At 47.3% G+C, this 15,049-nt stretch overlaps 5 protein-coding genes across 5 annotated transcripts, besides 2 other annotated features; 2 read left to right on the forward strand and 3 right to left on the reverse strand.

Moving 5' to 3' along the window:
• Positions 1 to 513: 513 nt before the first annotated feature.
• UA08_07585 (hypothetical protein) lies at positions 514 to 1,943 on the reverse strand (the record flags this gene model as incomplete). The annotated part of the gene is made up of 4 exons (XM_020262495.1): positions 514 to 832; positions 864 to 1,488; positions 1,579 to 1,839; positions 1,916 to 1,943. 4 exons carry the CDS (start codon positions 1,941 to 1,943, stop codon positions 514 to 516), a joined length of 1,233 nt encoding a protein of 410 aa, XP_020117390.1.
• Positions 1,944 to 2,321: 378 nt separating this feature from the next.
• UA08_07586 (hypothetical protein) lies at positions 2,322 to 2,963 on the forward strand (the record flags this gene model as incomplete). Its single annotated transcript, XM_020262496.1, has 1 exon — positions 2,322 to 2,963. The coding sequence occupies one exon, from the start codon at positions 2,322 to 2,324 to the stop codon at positions 2,961 to 2,963; it is 642 nt and encodes a 213-aa protein (XP_020117391.1).
• Positions 2,964 to 4,087: 1,124 nt separating this feature from the next.
• Positions 4,088 to 4,161: a repeat region (Identified by RepeatMasker using a combination of RepBase library and repeat library created with RepeatScout).
• Positions 4,162 to 4,709: 548 nt separating this feature from the next.
• Positions 4,710 to 4,957: a repeat region (Identified by RepeatMasker using a combination of RepBase library and repeat library created with RepeatScout).
• Positions 4,958 to 4,973: 16 nt separating this feature from the next.
• UA08_07587 (hypothetical protein) lies at positions 4,974 to 6,173 on the forward strand (the record flags this gene model as incomplete). The annotated part of the gene is made up of 1 exon (XM_020262497.1): positions 4,974 to 6,173. One exon carries the CDS (start codon positions 4,974 to 4,976, stop codon positions 6,171 to 6,173), a length of 1,200 nt encoding a protein of 399 aa, XP_020117398.1.
• Positions 6,174 to 8,119: 1,946 nt separating this feature from the next.
• On the reverse strand, positions 8,120 to 11,641 carry UA08_07588 (hypothetical protein; the record flags this gene model as incomplete). Its single annotated transcript, XM_020262498.1, has 9 exons — positions 8,120 to 8,210; positions 8,379 to 8,640; positions 8,975 to 9,017; positions 9,078 to 9,140; positions 9,185 to 9,203; positions 9,493 to 10,319; positions 10,379 to 10,401; positions 10,467 to 11,430; positions 11,495 to 11,641. 9 exons carry the CDS (start codon positions 11,639 to 11,641, stop codon positions 8,120 to 8,122), a joined length of 2,439 nt encoding a protein of 812 aa, XP_020117399.1.
• A 1,334-nt stretch (positions 11,642 to 12,975) lies between these two features.
• On the reverse strand, positions 12,976 to 14,853 carry UA08_07589 (putative lipase atg15; the record flags this gene model as incomplete). Its single annotated transcript, XM_020262499.1, has 2 exons — positions 12,976 to 14,592; positions 14,650 to 14,853. The coding sequence occupies 2 exons, from the start codon at positions 14,851 to 14,853 to the stop codon at positions 12,976 to 12,978; spliced, it is 1,821 nt and encodes a 606-aa protein (XP_020117189.1).
• Between the last annotated feature and the right edge of the window lie 196 nt (positions 14,854 to 15,049).

Here is a 15,049-nt window from a genome sequence, read left to right on the forward strand (position 1 = left end):
GTCTCTCGCTGGTGCTTGTGTCTGGACTGCAGAGGGAAAGAAGTCTTTCTTTTATTCTTTTTATATTACCTGCCGATGTCCGTCCAGAAAGCTTAAAAAGACAGCCAATCGCATCGCCCGATCGGGCAGTTGCTTCCCTGTTCTGCCCCGTACGCAAACTTACGCTCGGAGCGCTCCGTTCTCCTATTTTTGCCCACAATTTACCCCTCGCCTGGGCCCGGCGGTGTATGAGCTCTGTATAGTTGCTGTAATTTACGTATTACGTCAAAATCGGCGGCTGTGATTGGCTGATTGCCACGCTGTTCTAGCTTTCGGCTTGTAAATAACACTAAGAAACTTGGGCAAATTACGGAGCGGCGAGAACAGTCCGTTTAGTAATACAAGCAAACACAATTAATTGGCTCTAACTTTTATCATATCTTATGGCAATGATAGTAAAAAGTACAACGTGCCGAGGTCGGGAGCGGACATTCCGTTGGAGTCCATCTTTACAGTATATACAAAATTTATACGTCAACTCCCATCTTTACTTCCGCCTTCCTCCTCTTTCACCTTTGGATCCCAGAGATCTATCCCATCCGGGATGGCGTCACCGCTGGGCTGTCCTTTCCGGTACTGCTCGAGCGATCCATTGATACCTATAATGCCCCATACAAACACGGCTACATCACGAATGGTCTCGAATAGTTCTTGGGGATTCGGTCCTCCGTTGTAACTATGATTGCTGTTTGGAAGCGTGTTAGAGGATTGTAAAAATGTTGTAGTAGTGGTGGTGGTGGTGGTGGCCGAGAAATTATACGTCGGGTAGCCTTGAGAATTCCACACTGTCTGTCTGCATCGGCATCGGTATCTGCACTGCATACGGTGGGAGTATCGGCTGCACTGCCCAAGGCGAGGCAAATAGACCAGGTGAGTGATTGACACGGACCGATGTAGATGTCAAGGTCGCCTGCTGTGGTATCGACGGACGAGCACGGCGCAGGATCACGACGAGTCCGTCGGATGTGCAAGAAACCACTGCTTCCACTTCAACCGGGCTTTGGTGGTCTTGAGCAGTGTTAGCATCGATCATCAGCACTGACTCAGTCCCATCAGTATTAGAATTGTTACCAACAACATTCCCCTCCACAGGATTCCGGTACCAAAACTGAAGATAAGCAATAGAATTATTCGCCTTGGCGCTTTCCAGGCACCGAACGGCATCATGCAAGCTTCGTTCCTGGATGCAAAAGTAGAAGCTCTTTGATACTAGCTGTTGCGGCGCAAGGCCCAGGATGTGTGCCACACCATCCGTCGCAAACATGATGGGCAATGTCCGCGAAAACCGGTTCAGGAACAACGCTGCCCTCGGCTCATGCGCAGCCGTCGAGAGGGACTCGGTAAATTTATTGGAGAGATAGGAAAGCATATGGTAGCGTGGATCGCGCGGGGAGGAGGCGAACATTCTACGGACAATGGGGGCATCAACGGCTCGCTCTGCAATGGTTACTATATACCAACACAAGACTGGAAACCTTAGAACAAAAGGCGAGAAGAAATTACGTTGACTCGAAGCCCCTCGGTGGTATATACTCGTACACGCCACCAACACATTATACACCACGGAAAACACGCATTCGCAACAAACCCAAAACGCTTGTTTGTGTCTAATTCTGCAGTACCGCAACACCGCGGCTTTATCGCGCTGCACGCCCCGGCCGTGCACCGACTGCGCAAAGGGCATTTCTTCCGGGTGGAAATAGTCCCAGCATGGCTTGTGGATGACTTCATGCGGCTGGTAGCCTAGAATGTCTTGGATGGAGTCGGAGGCATAGAGAATGCGAGCATTTTGGCTCATATCTGGACCGGGTGAGCAACAGTAAATTTACTGGGTGATGTGAATATAGAGTAACTTTAGTTAAAATTGTATACTCACCATGGATGGAGATAAAGGTTACATCCATTGTTCTGTTAACACAGGATTGAGAACCTGGAAGGATTGAGATGCAAGATGACGCTCTGACAGCCAAGTGGAGTACACTAACTGCATACCGCATATCTAGTGACTATTAACCGACGTATTATAATTCTAGTTCTATAAGTAGAAGATCAAAGCACCAATTATATAATACTCTATACTAGTACTTTAGCTATACTGTAGATTCACCACACTACTGTAGTAAGCTCAGCCTGTCAGCAATGCGGTGGTATCTGATGATACGAGCTGTAACCTAGTCATGTAACGGTCATCCGTTCATAAATCAGCGGTTGATATGTATATACATATAACACAATGAATCCGAATTTGGGTCTCATCTGACCGAAACCATACCAGACCTGAAATGGCGGAAATCAAAGGCTCAACCCTCAACTTCACCCAAATCTACCAAGACAACTCCTGGGGCGACTCGGAGTCGCGCTCCGGCCATGGCTCCAATATGACACAAACGGCGCACATCCGCGCAGCTCTGCCCTCACTCTTCACCGAACTCGGCATCCAGTCCATCCTCGACATCCCCTGCGGCGATTTCCACTGGATGCAGCATGTCACTTCACAATCAGGCGCAAACATGCAGTATATCGGCGGCGACATTGTCGAGGAACTGATAGCGTCCAACCAGAAAGCCTTCGGTGGCGGTCATATCGATTTTAGGGTTCTGAATGTGGTTAGCAGTGACCTGCCCAGGGTTGATCTCGTCTTTGTGCGCGACTGTTTTGTGCATTTGCCTCTAGCCGAGGTGTTCAAGGCACTTGATAATATAAAACGGAGCGGAGCAAAGTATCTGCTTACAACGACATTTCCTGGACACCCTGTCAATAATGATGAATTTTTGCTTGGTATGTGGCGGACGCTGAATCTGGAGAGGCCGCCGTTTGGGTTTCCATCGCCGCTGAAGGTGATTAATGAACGGTGCACGGAGGCGTTTTTGGGGGATTCTTTTACAGATAAAAGTCTGGCCTTGTGGCCGTTGGAGGATCTTTAATCCTTTTCTGTTTGTAGGTATGGTAGTGCGCATGTTTCGTTATACAGTCATATCAGTAGGAAACACCAATCACAACCCAACTGTGTTCAACGGTTCAATAATGATGATAATATGAGAGGAACTACAAACGCACAGAAGCATTCGCAACGCTAAGCAAGATTTCAGAGCCCAGTCGTAATTCAGTTTTGGGCTGCTTGGACGAACGTCGTGAGCCGAAATTGAAGTGAGAAGGCTGATTGGAAGAGAAGTTGACAATGGGATATTAGACGAGTAGAATGGAGTGTAATAAAGGATGTTCCTAAGCCATGAACAAGAAACACGTCAATTCTTAATTGACGTCGACTACATATTAGCTAATTAGCAAGGCAAGCGTCCACCTCGGTACATGTTGATATTGAAAAATGGAGCAGATGAAGCAAATCTACATCCCAAGCAGACCCCATTTTTATCCTACTGCATGACTAGCCACTGAATGTTCCTGTGACCTTTCCTTTCAAGCTTCTCATTATGTTCAAAACCAGCTCGCGATGGCGAACCACTTCCGCATCACTCGTAGTTCGGCTACCAAATACAGTCAAAATAACCTACGCTTCTTGGTTTTTTTTAACTCAGTGCCAAATCCACCTTGTGCTGAATATCTGTTGGATTAAGACCGGACTTGGCAAAGCAGAAAGCAAGAAAGTCGGCTGGCTTGGTCCAGGAACGTGTGGCCGAAGCATATACATTATCAAGCTTCGGTTTATCTACCAGCCGTTTGGTAATTACCAGCCGCCAGGCAACAAGATAAATCTTCTTTTCTTCTGGAGATTGAGAAGACATTCCTGCTCGCAGGCAAATGTTGAAGATGTATTCTTGAGGGCGAAAAGATGAAGGCAGGAAGGTGGCTATCTAAGAAGTCTCACGAGGAGGAGATATATCTTTTTCTTGAGGCGCTATTCTTAAAAGGTAACCGCAGACACGGTGCTGCCCTAACTGCCACACATCCTGAAGTAAACAATATACCTTGCCCATGGTTGCCTATTAGGGTCCAGTCAGGGTTAGTAAGATCCTCGCCTGTAGGTTGTAAACAGAACCGCCCAGCGGTGCCGCATTGATTATAGATACGAGTAACGGTGATAGCGGAAATAATCTACACATAAATGAGCATTACAAGCAGGCCCTTAAGGGGCCCTTTTTGTAGCTTACTGGTTAATATGCCCCTGTTAGATTGATAGTACATACAAGAGGCTGGACACTTCTACTGAAGAACGTCAAATGCGTTTTCGGCTCTGGATAAAACTGTAGATGTGGAAAAAAAAAAATCTTTATACTCTCATTCTAATAGTTCTATTTGTTGCAAAGGAGAGTCAGCGAAGTTGTCAAAGGGCGGCCCGATTAGGGTTTGTCTGTAAATATAGGCACTCTGGATAGTACATAAGACTGCGCTGAAAATAAACAATAACCCATAAACCAACCGGAAAGTTTATATATATAAGATGTTACCTGACAAATTTGCAATGACTTTACTCTGGACTAGGTGGATTCATAATCATAATAACAAGTCTATATTTCTGATATCCGTTCTAGCTAAGAATCTACGGCTGCGACATCCAATGTTGAACTACACAAATCGAACTTAGTTGAAAATTGCAATTCACATGCTGACGCTTCAAGTTGAAATATATAACTACAGATTGGTTCTGCACTAAGCGCCAGCCTAAGAAACAGAGCAAAGTCCGATTTATTGCTTGCCTTCCCTCTGGTATATACGGCACAATATCTGCGGCGAACGTGCTTGCTGGCATGCGGTCGACATTTCCCAGTCTCCAGTTCGGCCTGATGGTCGGTATTGGAGGTGGGGTACCTAACCTCAGCTACACCGCCGATATTCGACTTGGTGATGTGGTGGTGAGCAAACCGACTGCAACTTGTGGCGGCGTGATACAATACGATTATGGCAAAACTGTCCGTAACGGTCAAGTTGAACGAACCGGCTCGCTCAATAAACCCCCGCCACTTTTACTCACTGCAATGGCCCAGCTCGAAAACAATACCATCATGACGGGAAAGAAGCCAATCACACAGATTACCCGTGATGTCCTTGAAAACCATTATGAGATGCGCGAGAAGTGCTCTCGACCTGAGAACGATGATCTTTTTGTTGCGACGTATTCTCACGATGCCGACTCTAACAACACCGGATGTTCATCCTGCGACCGCAGTCAGTTGGTGACACGTATCCCTCGAAATACCGAGGACCCTCACGTTCATTACGGTGCCATTGCGTCGGGAAATCAAGTAATAAAGGATGCGCCGACGCGAGATCGACTTGCCGAAGAACTCGGCGGTATTCTCTGCTTCGAAATGGAGGCCGCAGGGCTGATGGATCAGTTTCCATGTTTAGTCATACGAGGTATCTCCGATTATTGCGATTCTCACAAGCATGAACAGTGGCAAGGCTATGCCGCGTTGGCAGCAGCGGCATATGCCCGAGCTCTCTTGTCGGTAGGTCCCATTCGTGCTTCGACGAAAAATGAAAAGACTGACCCCATTTGGATGGTGCCCTTTCCAAGAAATTTGAAGTTTGTGGGCCGTCAGGACCAGTTAACCGAGGTAGAAGCTCTCCTGTCAATGGATTCCGGGTCTAGAAAGATTGCTATCACTGGACTAGGGGGCGTTGGCAAGACGCAAGTCGCGCTGGAGCTGGCGTACAGAAGACGTGGCACTTGTTCCATCTTCTGGATTTCGTCAGTGAGCCAAGAGAGCGTTCAGCAGGGCTATATGGGTATTGCCGAGCGTCTGAAGCTAGGAGATGTCGACCCCATGAATGTCAAGCAGCAAGTGAAGTCACATTTAAGCCATAGGAATGCGGGAAAGTGGCTTCTAGTCTGTGACAACGCAGATGACATCGACATGTGGATCTCCAAAGAGAGGACAGCCCTGGAGAGCTTCCTCCCGCAAAGTGATCTAGGTCATGTTATCTTCACGACTCGAAATCGTCAAGTCGCCCAAAGACTAGCACCATCCCATACCATTCCCATCGAGGAGATGGACCAACATACGGCAACGCAGATTCTCACACAGTCCCTCCCACCAGGTCTCTTTCATGATCGATGTCCATCACCACTGCGCTTCTTCAGCAATTGGCCTTCCTCCCGCTGGCAGTCGCACAAGCGGCAGCATATATTAAGAATAACGGCATCACTCTCTCAGATTATCTATCACCTCTAAAAGAACAAGAGGAAGATATTGTGGAACTTCTCGGTAAGGACTTCGGAGATGATGGACGCTATGCCGAGGTCCAAAACCCTGTTGCCACCACATGGCTAGTCTCGTTCCAGCAGATACAGCGGCTTAATTCTCTCGCAGCGGACTATTTATCGTTAATGGCTTGCATCAATCCGCGCAATATACCTAAATCGCTTCTTCCAGCACCATCTCTGAGAAAGCAGGTTGAGGCACTTGGCCTCCTAAATGCTTATTCATTCACTAGCACACAAGAAAATGGGTCAGTGAGTCTCCATCGCCTTGTTCATCTTGCTACTCGCAATTGGATGAGAAAGGATGACTTGCTTCGCACCTGGACCCGTCGTGCAGCAGAACGATGTGATAAGCTTTTCCCTGACAGTGACGATACCAATCGATTCCTTTGGCGAGAGTACCTTCCGCACGCCCTATATATTATAAACAGCACGGATTTCAATGACAATAAAAAGGACTTTTTACCTTTATTAACAAAAGTTGGAAAATGCCTCTACCATGATGAAAGATATAATGACGCAGAGGCGTTGTTACATGACCTCATGATTCAATTTAAAGAGAAGTTTAAATCGCGCGCTTTCAATACTTCATCTACGAGTTCTCCAGTGCTCTCGTACTGTCACCAGGGACTTTATGGAATGGCCGAAGAACTGGCGATACAACTATTAGAGATGGATAAGGAGGTGTTTGGCACAGACCATCCAAACACATTATCCAGCATGAGCATCCTAGCATTATTTATCATTCTCAGAACTGCCTAAAAGAGGCTGAGGAACTGAATCTACAAGTGTTAGAGATGAGTAAGAAGGTGCTAGGCACAGCCCATCCAGACACATTATCCAGCATGAGCAATCTAGCATGGTTATACAAATCTCAGAACCGCCTGAAAGAGGCCGAGGAGCTATGCATACAAGTATTAGAGACGAGGCAGAAGGTATTAGGGATTTGGCATCCACAAACCATAGGTAGTATGTTTAGCCTAGCAATGGTATACCTTCTCCAAGGCCCAGGCGGCATGAAGAAAGCTGAAAAGCTGGGAGTCCTAGCAATGAAGCGGAGTGAGAGAGAACTTGGCGTGCTCAGTTCATTGACGCGGGATACGAAGCATCTGGTTTTATTGATTTATAAACTTCTAGGCCGAGACAACGAGGCTGTCCAGTTGATGAGGGAGTGTGTTCAACTCTCGACGCGCAGTATAGGCGCCGATCATCCACATACTATACCGTTGATGCGAATTCTTGAAGAGTGGCAAGCAGAGGATGCAAGTTGATCTATCTAGCATGCCCTGAAGCATCCAGTCCTGACATGACACGCTTCGGTGTAAAATCAACGACGAAAACGAGAGGTCGCTGCCATCGTCTGCCTAGGTAACGCCATGCCGGGGAAAAGAAAGCTGGATCGAGAGCACCATCTCGAGCAGGCAGGGAATAGAATGAACTAGGCTCATTGTACTCCAAACAAATTTATAATATGAGCGATATAGTTTGGTTGCTTCTGCAAGATTCAACAAGGCGGCAGGTGGGCATGGAGGAACGATCTGGAGTCCAAAGATTGTCAGACATTTTACATCAGTCACTCGTTCTTTCTTGGAGAGATTTGCCATCCCTGGTTTGCTATCACATCCATAACTCGATATCCCCTCTTATATTCATAACCTCCGCCACATTGTTCAGTCTTATATCTTTCATTTAAAGATGTGGGTTGCAATGTGACTTAAACTACCTAACCTGATATATCACTACGGAGCTCACATAACTCCAAGACGGCAAGGTGAGAGCTCTCACCATCTTATCTCTTCTCTCTTTCGTAAGAGAGTTGAAAATCGAGCAAAGAATGGGCAACAATTGCATCAGTTGTTGCGACTAGAGCATTACAATTTCCCTTTGAAGTGCTCGGGGTATTAGTCATGAAGAAACTCAAGCCTCATCGATCAATTTGCCTTTATGGCCGTTGCGTGGTCGGCGGTCACGATTAGGACTGCCTTTGTGCACGCCTCTGGCGCGCTTGCTGCAGTTAGAGTATTACTAGGCTAGTATGAGGTAATATTCTTTCCATGCTCTGTTTACAAAAGACAAGAACCACGGTCTTGGATCATGGAGGTCCGATTCCTTCAATGCCATAACCAGATCAAACCACTCCTGTCCATTGTTCTCCCTCTTAATGAGTTCTACATACCCGAGGTTAGACTTCACTTTAAGGGCTTCCTTCTGAGAGTGTTCGATGCTGAATCTGCCGGAGCTGACCGGGTTTTTCATCAAAAATTGCACAGCATTTTCGCTGAGCTGTTGCTTTGGGCTGTCACCATCCGACTTAGTAGTGCATCTTCCCACCCTGTGCGTGAGTGAACATACCTGGGCAGGATCGCGGTGAATCTTCGTTTTCAAGGAACCAGTCCCTCCTTCTGAAACGAGCTTTGTCTTTATACCCCTACCAGCCGCTGTGTGTATGGACGTTTCCCTTCCCATCTCATTTCCAAATGCCACTGAGGTGCACTGCACGCTGATGAACCGGACGGCCCAAGTGTATGCATGCAGATCTCGTCCGAATTATTAACAGACCACAGCCAATGTCGTATGTTATATGTTGCATCTCAGCGAGCTGATCTAGCTTGATGATGATGAGGGGGTACATGCATGCCCAACCACGCAGCGAGGATTTGGTGATCGATGCAAGACGTCCATCTGAACGCACGCTTCACATCATGGAAATGTGGTGCAGAATCCAAGACACTCGATGCCTTGGCAGCGTGTCCATCGCTGGGTGCCACGTACCCAACACGAGCATGACTGCGCAGATCTTCTCGATCACAGAATCCTGGACCAAGAGATAGATATGACTTGTGCATATCTAGTGTGTTGAAGACGGAGATCGGACCTTGACGATGCGGATGATTACTGTAGCCTCAGGCACCCAGACTGCTACATCTATGTAGATAAACTGCAGGAAGATAGTTAATGATATTCGCTGTCTTATTTACATACAGTATTATACACAAATATACTGAAAGGCCTCTTTTCGATCCAATCTAAACAAAATTCTTATTGATATATCTATGAATAACATCTTCAAACCTAACTCGCCTCTATACCTGGCTACACTATGATCATCCATAGGTGCTACACCTAGGTACAGGGTATCAGTAGAGAGTTCAGGAAAGTGTGTAACTTTGCGACTGTTTAGCTAGAAAAGGCCCATTCAGTTCTGAAAAGCTAGGGGCGTTCGAATACAATTTTTCAAATACTTTTCCACCCTAGATATATCATCCAGCTGCGCAAGTACTCCTACATACCCATCTGGCCGTACCACAACCAGCGCGCCGTGTACCGGGTCAACTCCGTAGATTTGGTAGACGTCATCCAAGTCGTAACCACTGTAGAATCGCATTTCTGCATGTATCTTAACACTGGCTGGGATATCTCCCCAACTGAATGGTCGAGGAAGACGAGGATGGATAATAATTTTTTCAATGATATTAGCTGGAAATTGCTTCGTGAGCTCGGACAGCTTGTTCAGCGTCGTGGCAGAAATTGATTCTGGGTCAAGAAGATCAGTCGACGTTAGGGCTAGAATACGAAATCTGCCGGTGGAAGATAGATCTGTAGAATTTCCCCGACTTAAGCATCTTCGTTGGTCGAGATGAGGTTGAGAAACAAGCATACCGTCTTGAATATGCCGTTGCCAGCCATCGGCAAATCGCTTCAGCTTCACATTTAGAAGTCTCCGGCCTGGCCGCAATATGCCACCCGAATAATTGGTTCCTTGAACTGGATTGGAAGAACCCCAGTTAGGAAAATCATTCACTACTAGCAAGTTAGCCGGGTATTCAACACCGCATCCACTGGTAAACCCGTTTCCTGTATTGAATAGATTCACGAAATCTGCATGGGACATGCCGGCCTCTGCCTCGTTAAACTGTTCGGAAAATACCGTGGAGAACTGGCGATCGAAGTCAATCAATTGCTGGGCATTAGAATAGCGTTCAATCTGATAGGTTTGCACAACAGAATCTGGTCTGCCCAGATCTGATGATGCTGGGCTAAGGCCGTTAACCCAGTAGGCGAGTTTCCAAGCTAAATTGTATGAGTCCATCATGGAGACATTCATTCCTTGACCAGCCTACGCATTTGATTAGTAACCCGATATCAAGTGCACATAATCCAAGAGAAAGATCGAACCTTTGGACTATGTGTATGACAGGCTAGTACAGTACGTTGTTAGCCATGATTCCACTTGGAAAAGATTGAGAATCGGGGACAAGTATACCGTCACCAACGATAAAGACTCGGTCAACCCCTTTCGAATCTCTCACGGCGAATTCTGGGGCTAGCCGCTGGCCAATTTGGTATGCTGCCCACCAATCGATTGTGTTGTCTCCTTTTGGCTCAAAATGGTATGGTTTGAAGACATCTCTGGCCTGTTGCAGAATGTTTTGTAACGTCACTTTGTTCCGGCGTAGTCTTGCATCCTCTGTCTGAATTTCTTCGCTGTTGCCACCTGTACCATTCTTGATAGCATCTGGAACATGAACATAGATACGAGTAAGATATTCACCCGTTACTATTCGTTCGCGAGGGATCACCATGACAGAGCCTGAGGGAGAGTGTACGGCGCAACGTCGGCGAATATCCGGGAAATCTGTATCAACAACCATATCAACAACGCCCCAGACATAGTCCAATGATTTTCCTTTCAACTCGAGCCCCAAGTTTTGGCGCACAGTTGAGTGGGCGCCATCCGCGCCAACTAGGGCTTTTGAACGAATAGTCTGCTTAACTCCGCTAGTTTCGATTTCTGCTATGACGGGAAACTCAGGATCACCTTCCTCGTCAAGGCGCACGTTGAGGAGCTTTGTATTTCGCACTACCCCTCGGTCAGAATACCTCAACAGGTCCGTTTCCATGATTCGCTCGATTCGGCCCTGGTGAATAGTCGCCTCGTACGGAAAGCGAGCTGGAACCATCACAGTGGGCATGATGGATTTCCGCTCAATGGTCTTCAGTTTATCCTGGGAAGTATTCCAAAATGCAACTTCCCACAGCTGGCATGCCTCGTTCTCAATTTCATCTGAAATCCCTAGAGTCTTGAATACTTCTAATGTCCGAGGCTGTACTCCGTCTGCCTGGCCGCTTTTGAGGGCACTGGCTTTTGAGTCAATGCACAGAAGACTCCGGTCACTTAGTCCATATCTCGCCAGTAGAAGAGCCAACATTAACCCGGCCGGTCCAGCCTAGGGCGTTCATGTATAATGTCAGTTTAGCATCGGCTTCAAGGTATAAAGGTCGAAAACATACCCCAACAACAACCACTTCATACCGCGTTACTCCATTGTATTTTATGTCTGAATGAAATGGAGAGGAAAGACGAGGTAATGGAGGTGCAAATGAAGGGAGCACCCTTAGGTCTCTTGACTGAACAGAGACTTCGGTGAAAATTGGCATAATTTATAACGTCAATTGCCTAATCTAGGTACTCTTCGTTTCTGATAAGCTTGAGAATCAGCAAGACATAAAGAATTGCCTGTCTAAATACGCATCCTTGAGGGAAAGAGACTCCCGTCTTCTATGAGGCAGCGGATATACGAAAAGGATATATCCGTTTAGGCACAGATGACTCCCTGCAATACGCCGCAAATGACGGGGATTAGCTCGTATGAGACCGTGGTCAGGGGATGATGATGGTTACTGACGGCGTGGCTTTCACCGGGTCAAAGTACACTCACATGCAGCGTTCCCAACTAATGAATAATGAACTGGATGGAGTTTTTCTTCGGATATACCCCCGCTTCCTTGGTCACAAAACCCAATCAACGAGGGTGAAGTTGAGGCGTCTCCCTTTATCTTATATGTATCCTTGACCTATAGCTCTGAGTAGAAGAGATAAGCATAGTGGTATGATGCTGCAATTTCAGACTACTACAAGTACTACCACGCCCAACTCCCGAGAAGCCACGCCCTGCTGCGACATGACGACATGGTGTCAGCCTTAATGATTCACGAGTAATGAAGAGACACTTACCTGCCCCTCCCCGTATGGAGGATGGAAGCAGGCATCATGGAGGGTTCGGCTTCTCTATGTTGGGGGAGGCACCGTACCATACTCCTGCTGATGTATTCGGTATTGATATCGGCCCTTAGAAGCCGTCGCTGGGTCAGGTAGCCGATTGGCTGTTTGGTAAGCGACTTTGCTGAGGTCGGGCTTTTGTCCTTGTGGCGGACTTTCCTCGTTATTCATCATGCGTGTTAGTTACGAGTGCCGTGTAAGTGGCTGATGCGCCAAAGGAAGTGATGTAACACAATTGTAGATACCTACACGCATCAAATAGACCCAGAGACGAGGAATGGATGGTCTTGTAACAGGGGACTAGAGATGGTATCCTTAGGAAGTTGGTTAATGTTCGCCGGACTAGATCGAGGATGGTATCGGAAAACTGAAGGTTCTTCAAAGAGATTTCATTGTCTTGAGGAAGTGACGCCTATTTAATGATTTCTAAGCTGTAAGCGTAAGTTGCTATGGTATCTATGCTCCCACACGCAGTTTATATCCAAACAAAATAAAACAAAAGTAGATAGATCTCCCCAGCCTGGAATCTTCTGCGTCGCCAATCGGAAGCATTTCAGAAGATTAAACACAGGAAAACAAGATAAACTCCGTGGAGCCCCGCTTGGTTCATACAAAAAAAATGCAAACAAGACGCCAAACCAAACGATGATGTAAGATAAAACTCCAATGCTTAAACATAGCGGTTTGAGAACAAACTACCATGCAACCATAGCTATAGTACTGGAGCTGCAGTGACTAGATGTTCTGCGGCAGTAGCTGGATTGTCCTCATATGGCAGCGGAACAGATGCTGAGCTTGGACTCTGGGTGGTGGTAGGATCCCGGCAGCCAAACCAGCCGCGATCATGACATGTTGATGTAGAAGTGGCCGTTGTAGCTGTTGGAGAAGGATGAAGGCTTGTAGTAGTAGTCGTGGTTGTAGGATCTTTGCAGCCAAACCAACCTGGAGTTTTACAGGTGGTTGTGGTTGTTGTCAGGCTGCTGCTAGTGGAAGTCGTGCTAGAAGAAGTCGTCGATGTCGTCTTATCCAAGCAACCCCACCATCCTGGAGTCTGACAAGTCGATGTCCTGGTTAATGATGTAGATGTTGAAGTAGTCTTGGTTGTGGTCGTTGTGGTCGTAATTTCAGAGCCATTGCTCTTGTAGAATTTCCACAGCTGGCAATCGTAACACTCCTCTTCTGGCACGCAAGGTGGAACGGCATCGTAGACCTCCAAAACATCAGAAATCACATTTTTTATTCGATGTGTACCTATTCCCACTCGCCAGCCTTTGTCTTCGACTGTATCGTATACGCACATCTTCCCATTGTGACACGCAGATTCTAAAGCGTACCCAGCCCAAGTACAGGTAGCACCTGCACCATTGCAAGAGCCCATGTATATAGGGTCTGCTGTATGGCCAATATGGTAGATAGCAGTATCTCTCCGTTTTTGGGGCAGCAACGGATCGTAGCCAGGCGGTGTGGGCAATCCAAGTCTGGCCGCAGGCAGCGCGTCCGGTATTGCATCAATCGCAACAGTTGGGAGACCAAATGTGAGACCAAGTAGTGCACTCATGGCACCCCCAAGAGAATGGCCGGCAAGCCAAACGTTCGCATTTGGATATAACTGTGTGGCATTGGTATACAGATCAATCGCAGCACCATAATATCGATTTTCACTTTGCATAGCTTCAACGATGCAAGTCAAATTAGCGGTGAATACGTCTGTTGAGCAATCGCATACTTGACGCGAAAGGTAGGAGGCCCCTTGACCGCAGCAACAAGAGAAATACAGGTTGTCATTCTCCTTGTCGTTGGTGGTCGTCTCAGCTCCATCAAACAACGCAGGAGAAGTCCCCTTTAAAGATATGATGATGGTGCTGTTGGCCTCATCAGCATATATATGGCCTCTAAGCCCATCACGCTGCCAGCCAAAACTCGCTGACCAATTGAACCTGCCACTAATCTCATTCCAATCCCCAGTGCCCGGTTCTTCGATGTAATCATTTGCCGTCATTCTCGCAAATGTCAAGACAGTCTCTTTATCGGTAACATCAGGACCCTCAATGTCCTCCATGACCCACGCATCATCCGATAAGATTGCCGCAGTGCCGGACGATCTTGCATGAGCCAGATAACCCTCGATTACAGACGGCCGGCGGTCTGCCAGCCTATGAACAGCCACGGCATCCGACATGGCAGTCAGAGAAATTTGTGGTTCATCAACGGGCTGAGGTAAATATTCATCTTCGGTTAAGATTGATAGTTTGGTGTCCGGCGTCACATCTAGCCTCAAATGGAGGTCCGGTTGGTCGTACGTCCCGCGGTGATAAATATGACGGAGCGTCTAGATATGCGTTAGCACCATCTCCCCCGTATGACATCATTATGCCAATATACCCACAAATTCATGCTTTCTTGCTATAGAGCCAAATCCATCTCCTTGAGGAATCTGGGGCGGAAGAATGGGGATCTCGTTATGGTAGGCTGGGGATGGCGATCCAGGCACTGTGGCGAGGACGAGTCCCGCGTGGAGACACCAAAGTACGCTGGTTATTCTCATCAAGCTGGAGCTGTGGTGCCAGACGCCCCTATATTGAGTAGACATGTTGATAGGGAGGACGACTCGAAGGAGCCGGGTCAGGTTGTAGAAGCCATAAATCGGTGAGATGACGACTATCGGGGGTTGAGTGAGGCAGCCGCGGGCTTATCACCGCCTATCAGCAAACGCACGGGCCATTGCATAATCAGCACGTGATAGTCCCGGTCATCTGACCGCCTGGTGTGACTTGAGCCACTCAGGA

This window comes from Talaromyces atroroseus (genome assembly GCF_001907595.1).
Source record: "Talaromyces atroroseus strain IBT 11181 chromosome Unknown scaffold_11, whole genome shotgun sequence".
Taxonomy (NCBI): domain Eukaryota; kingdom Fungi; phylum Ascomycota; class Eurotiomycetes; order Eurotiales; family Trichocomaceae; genus Talaromyces; species Talaromyces atroroseus.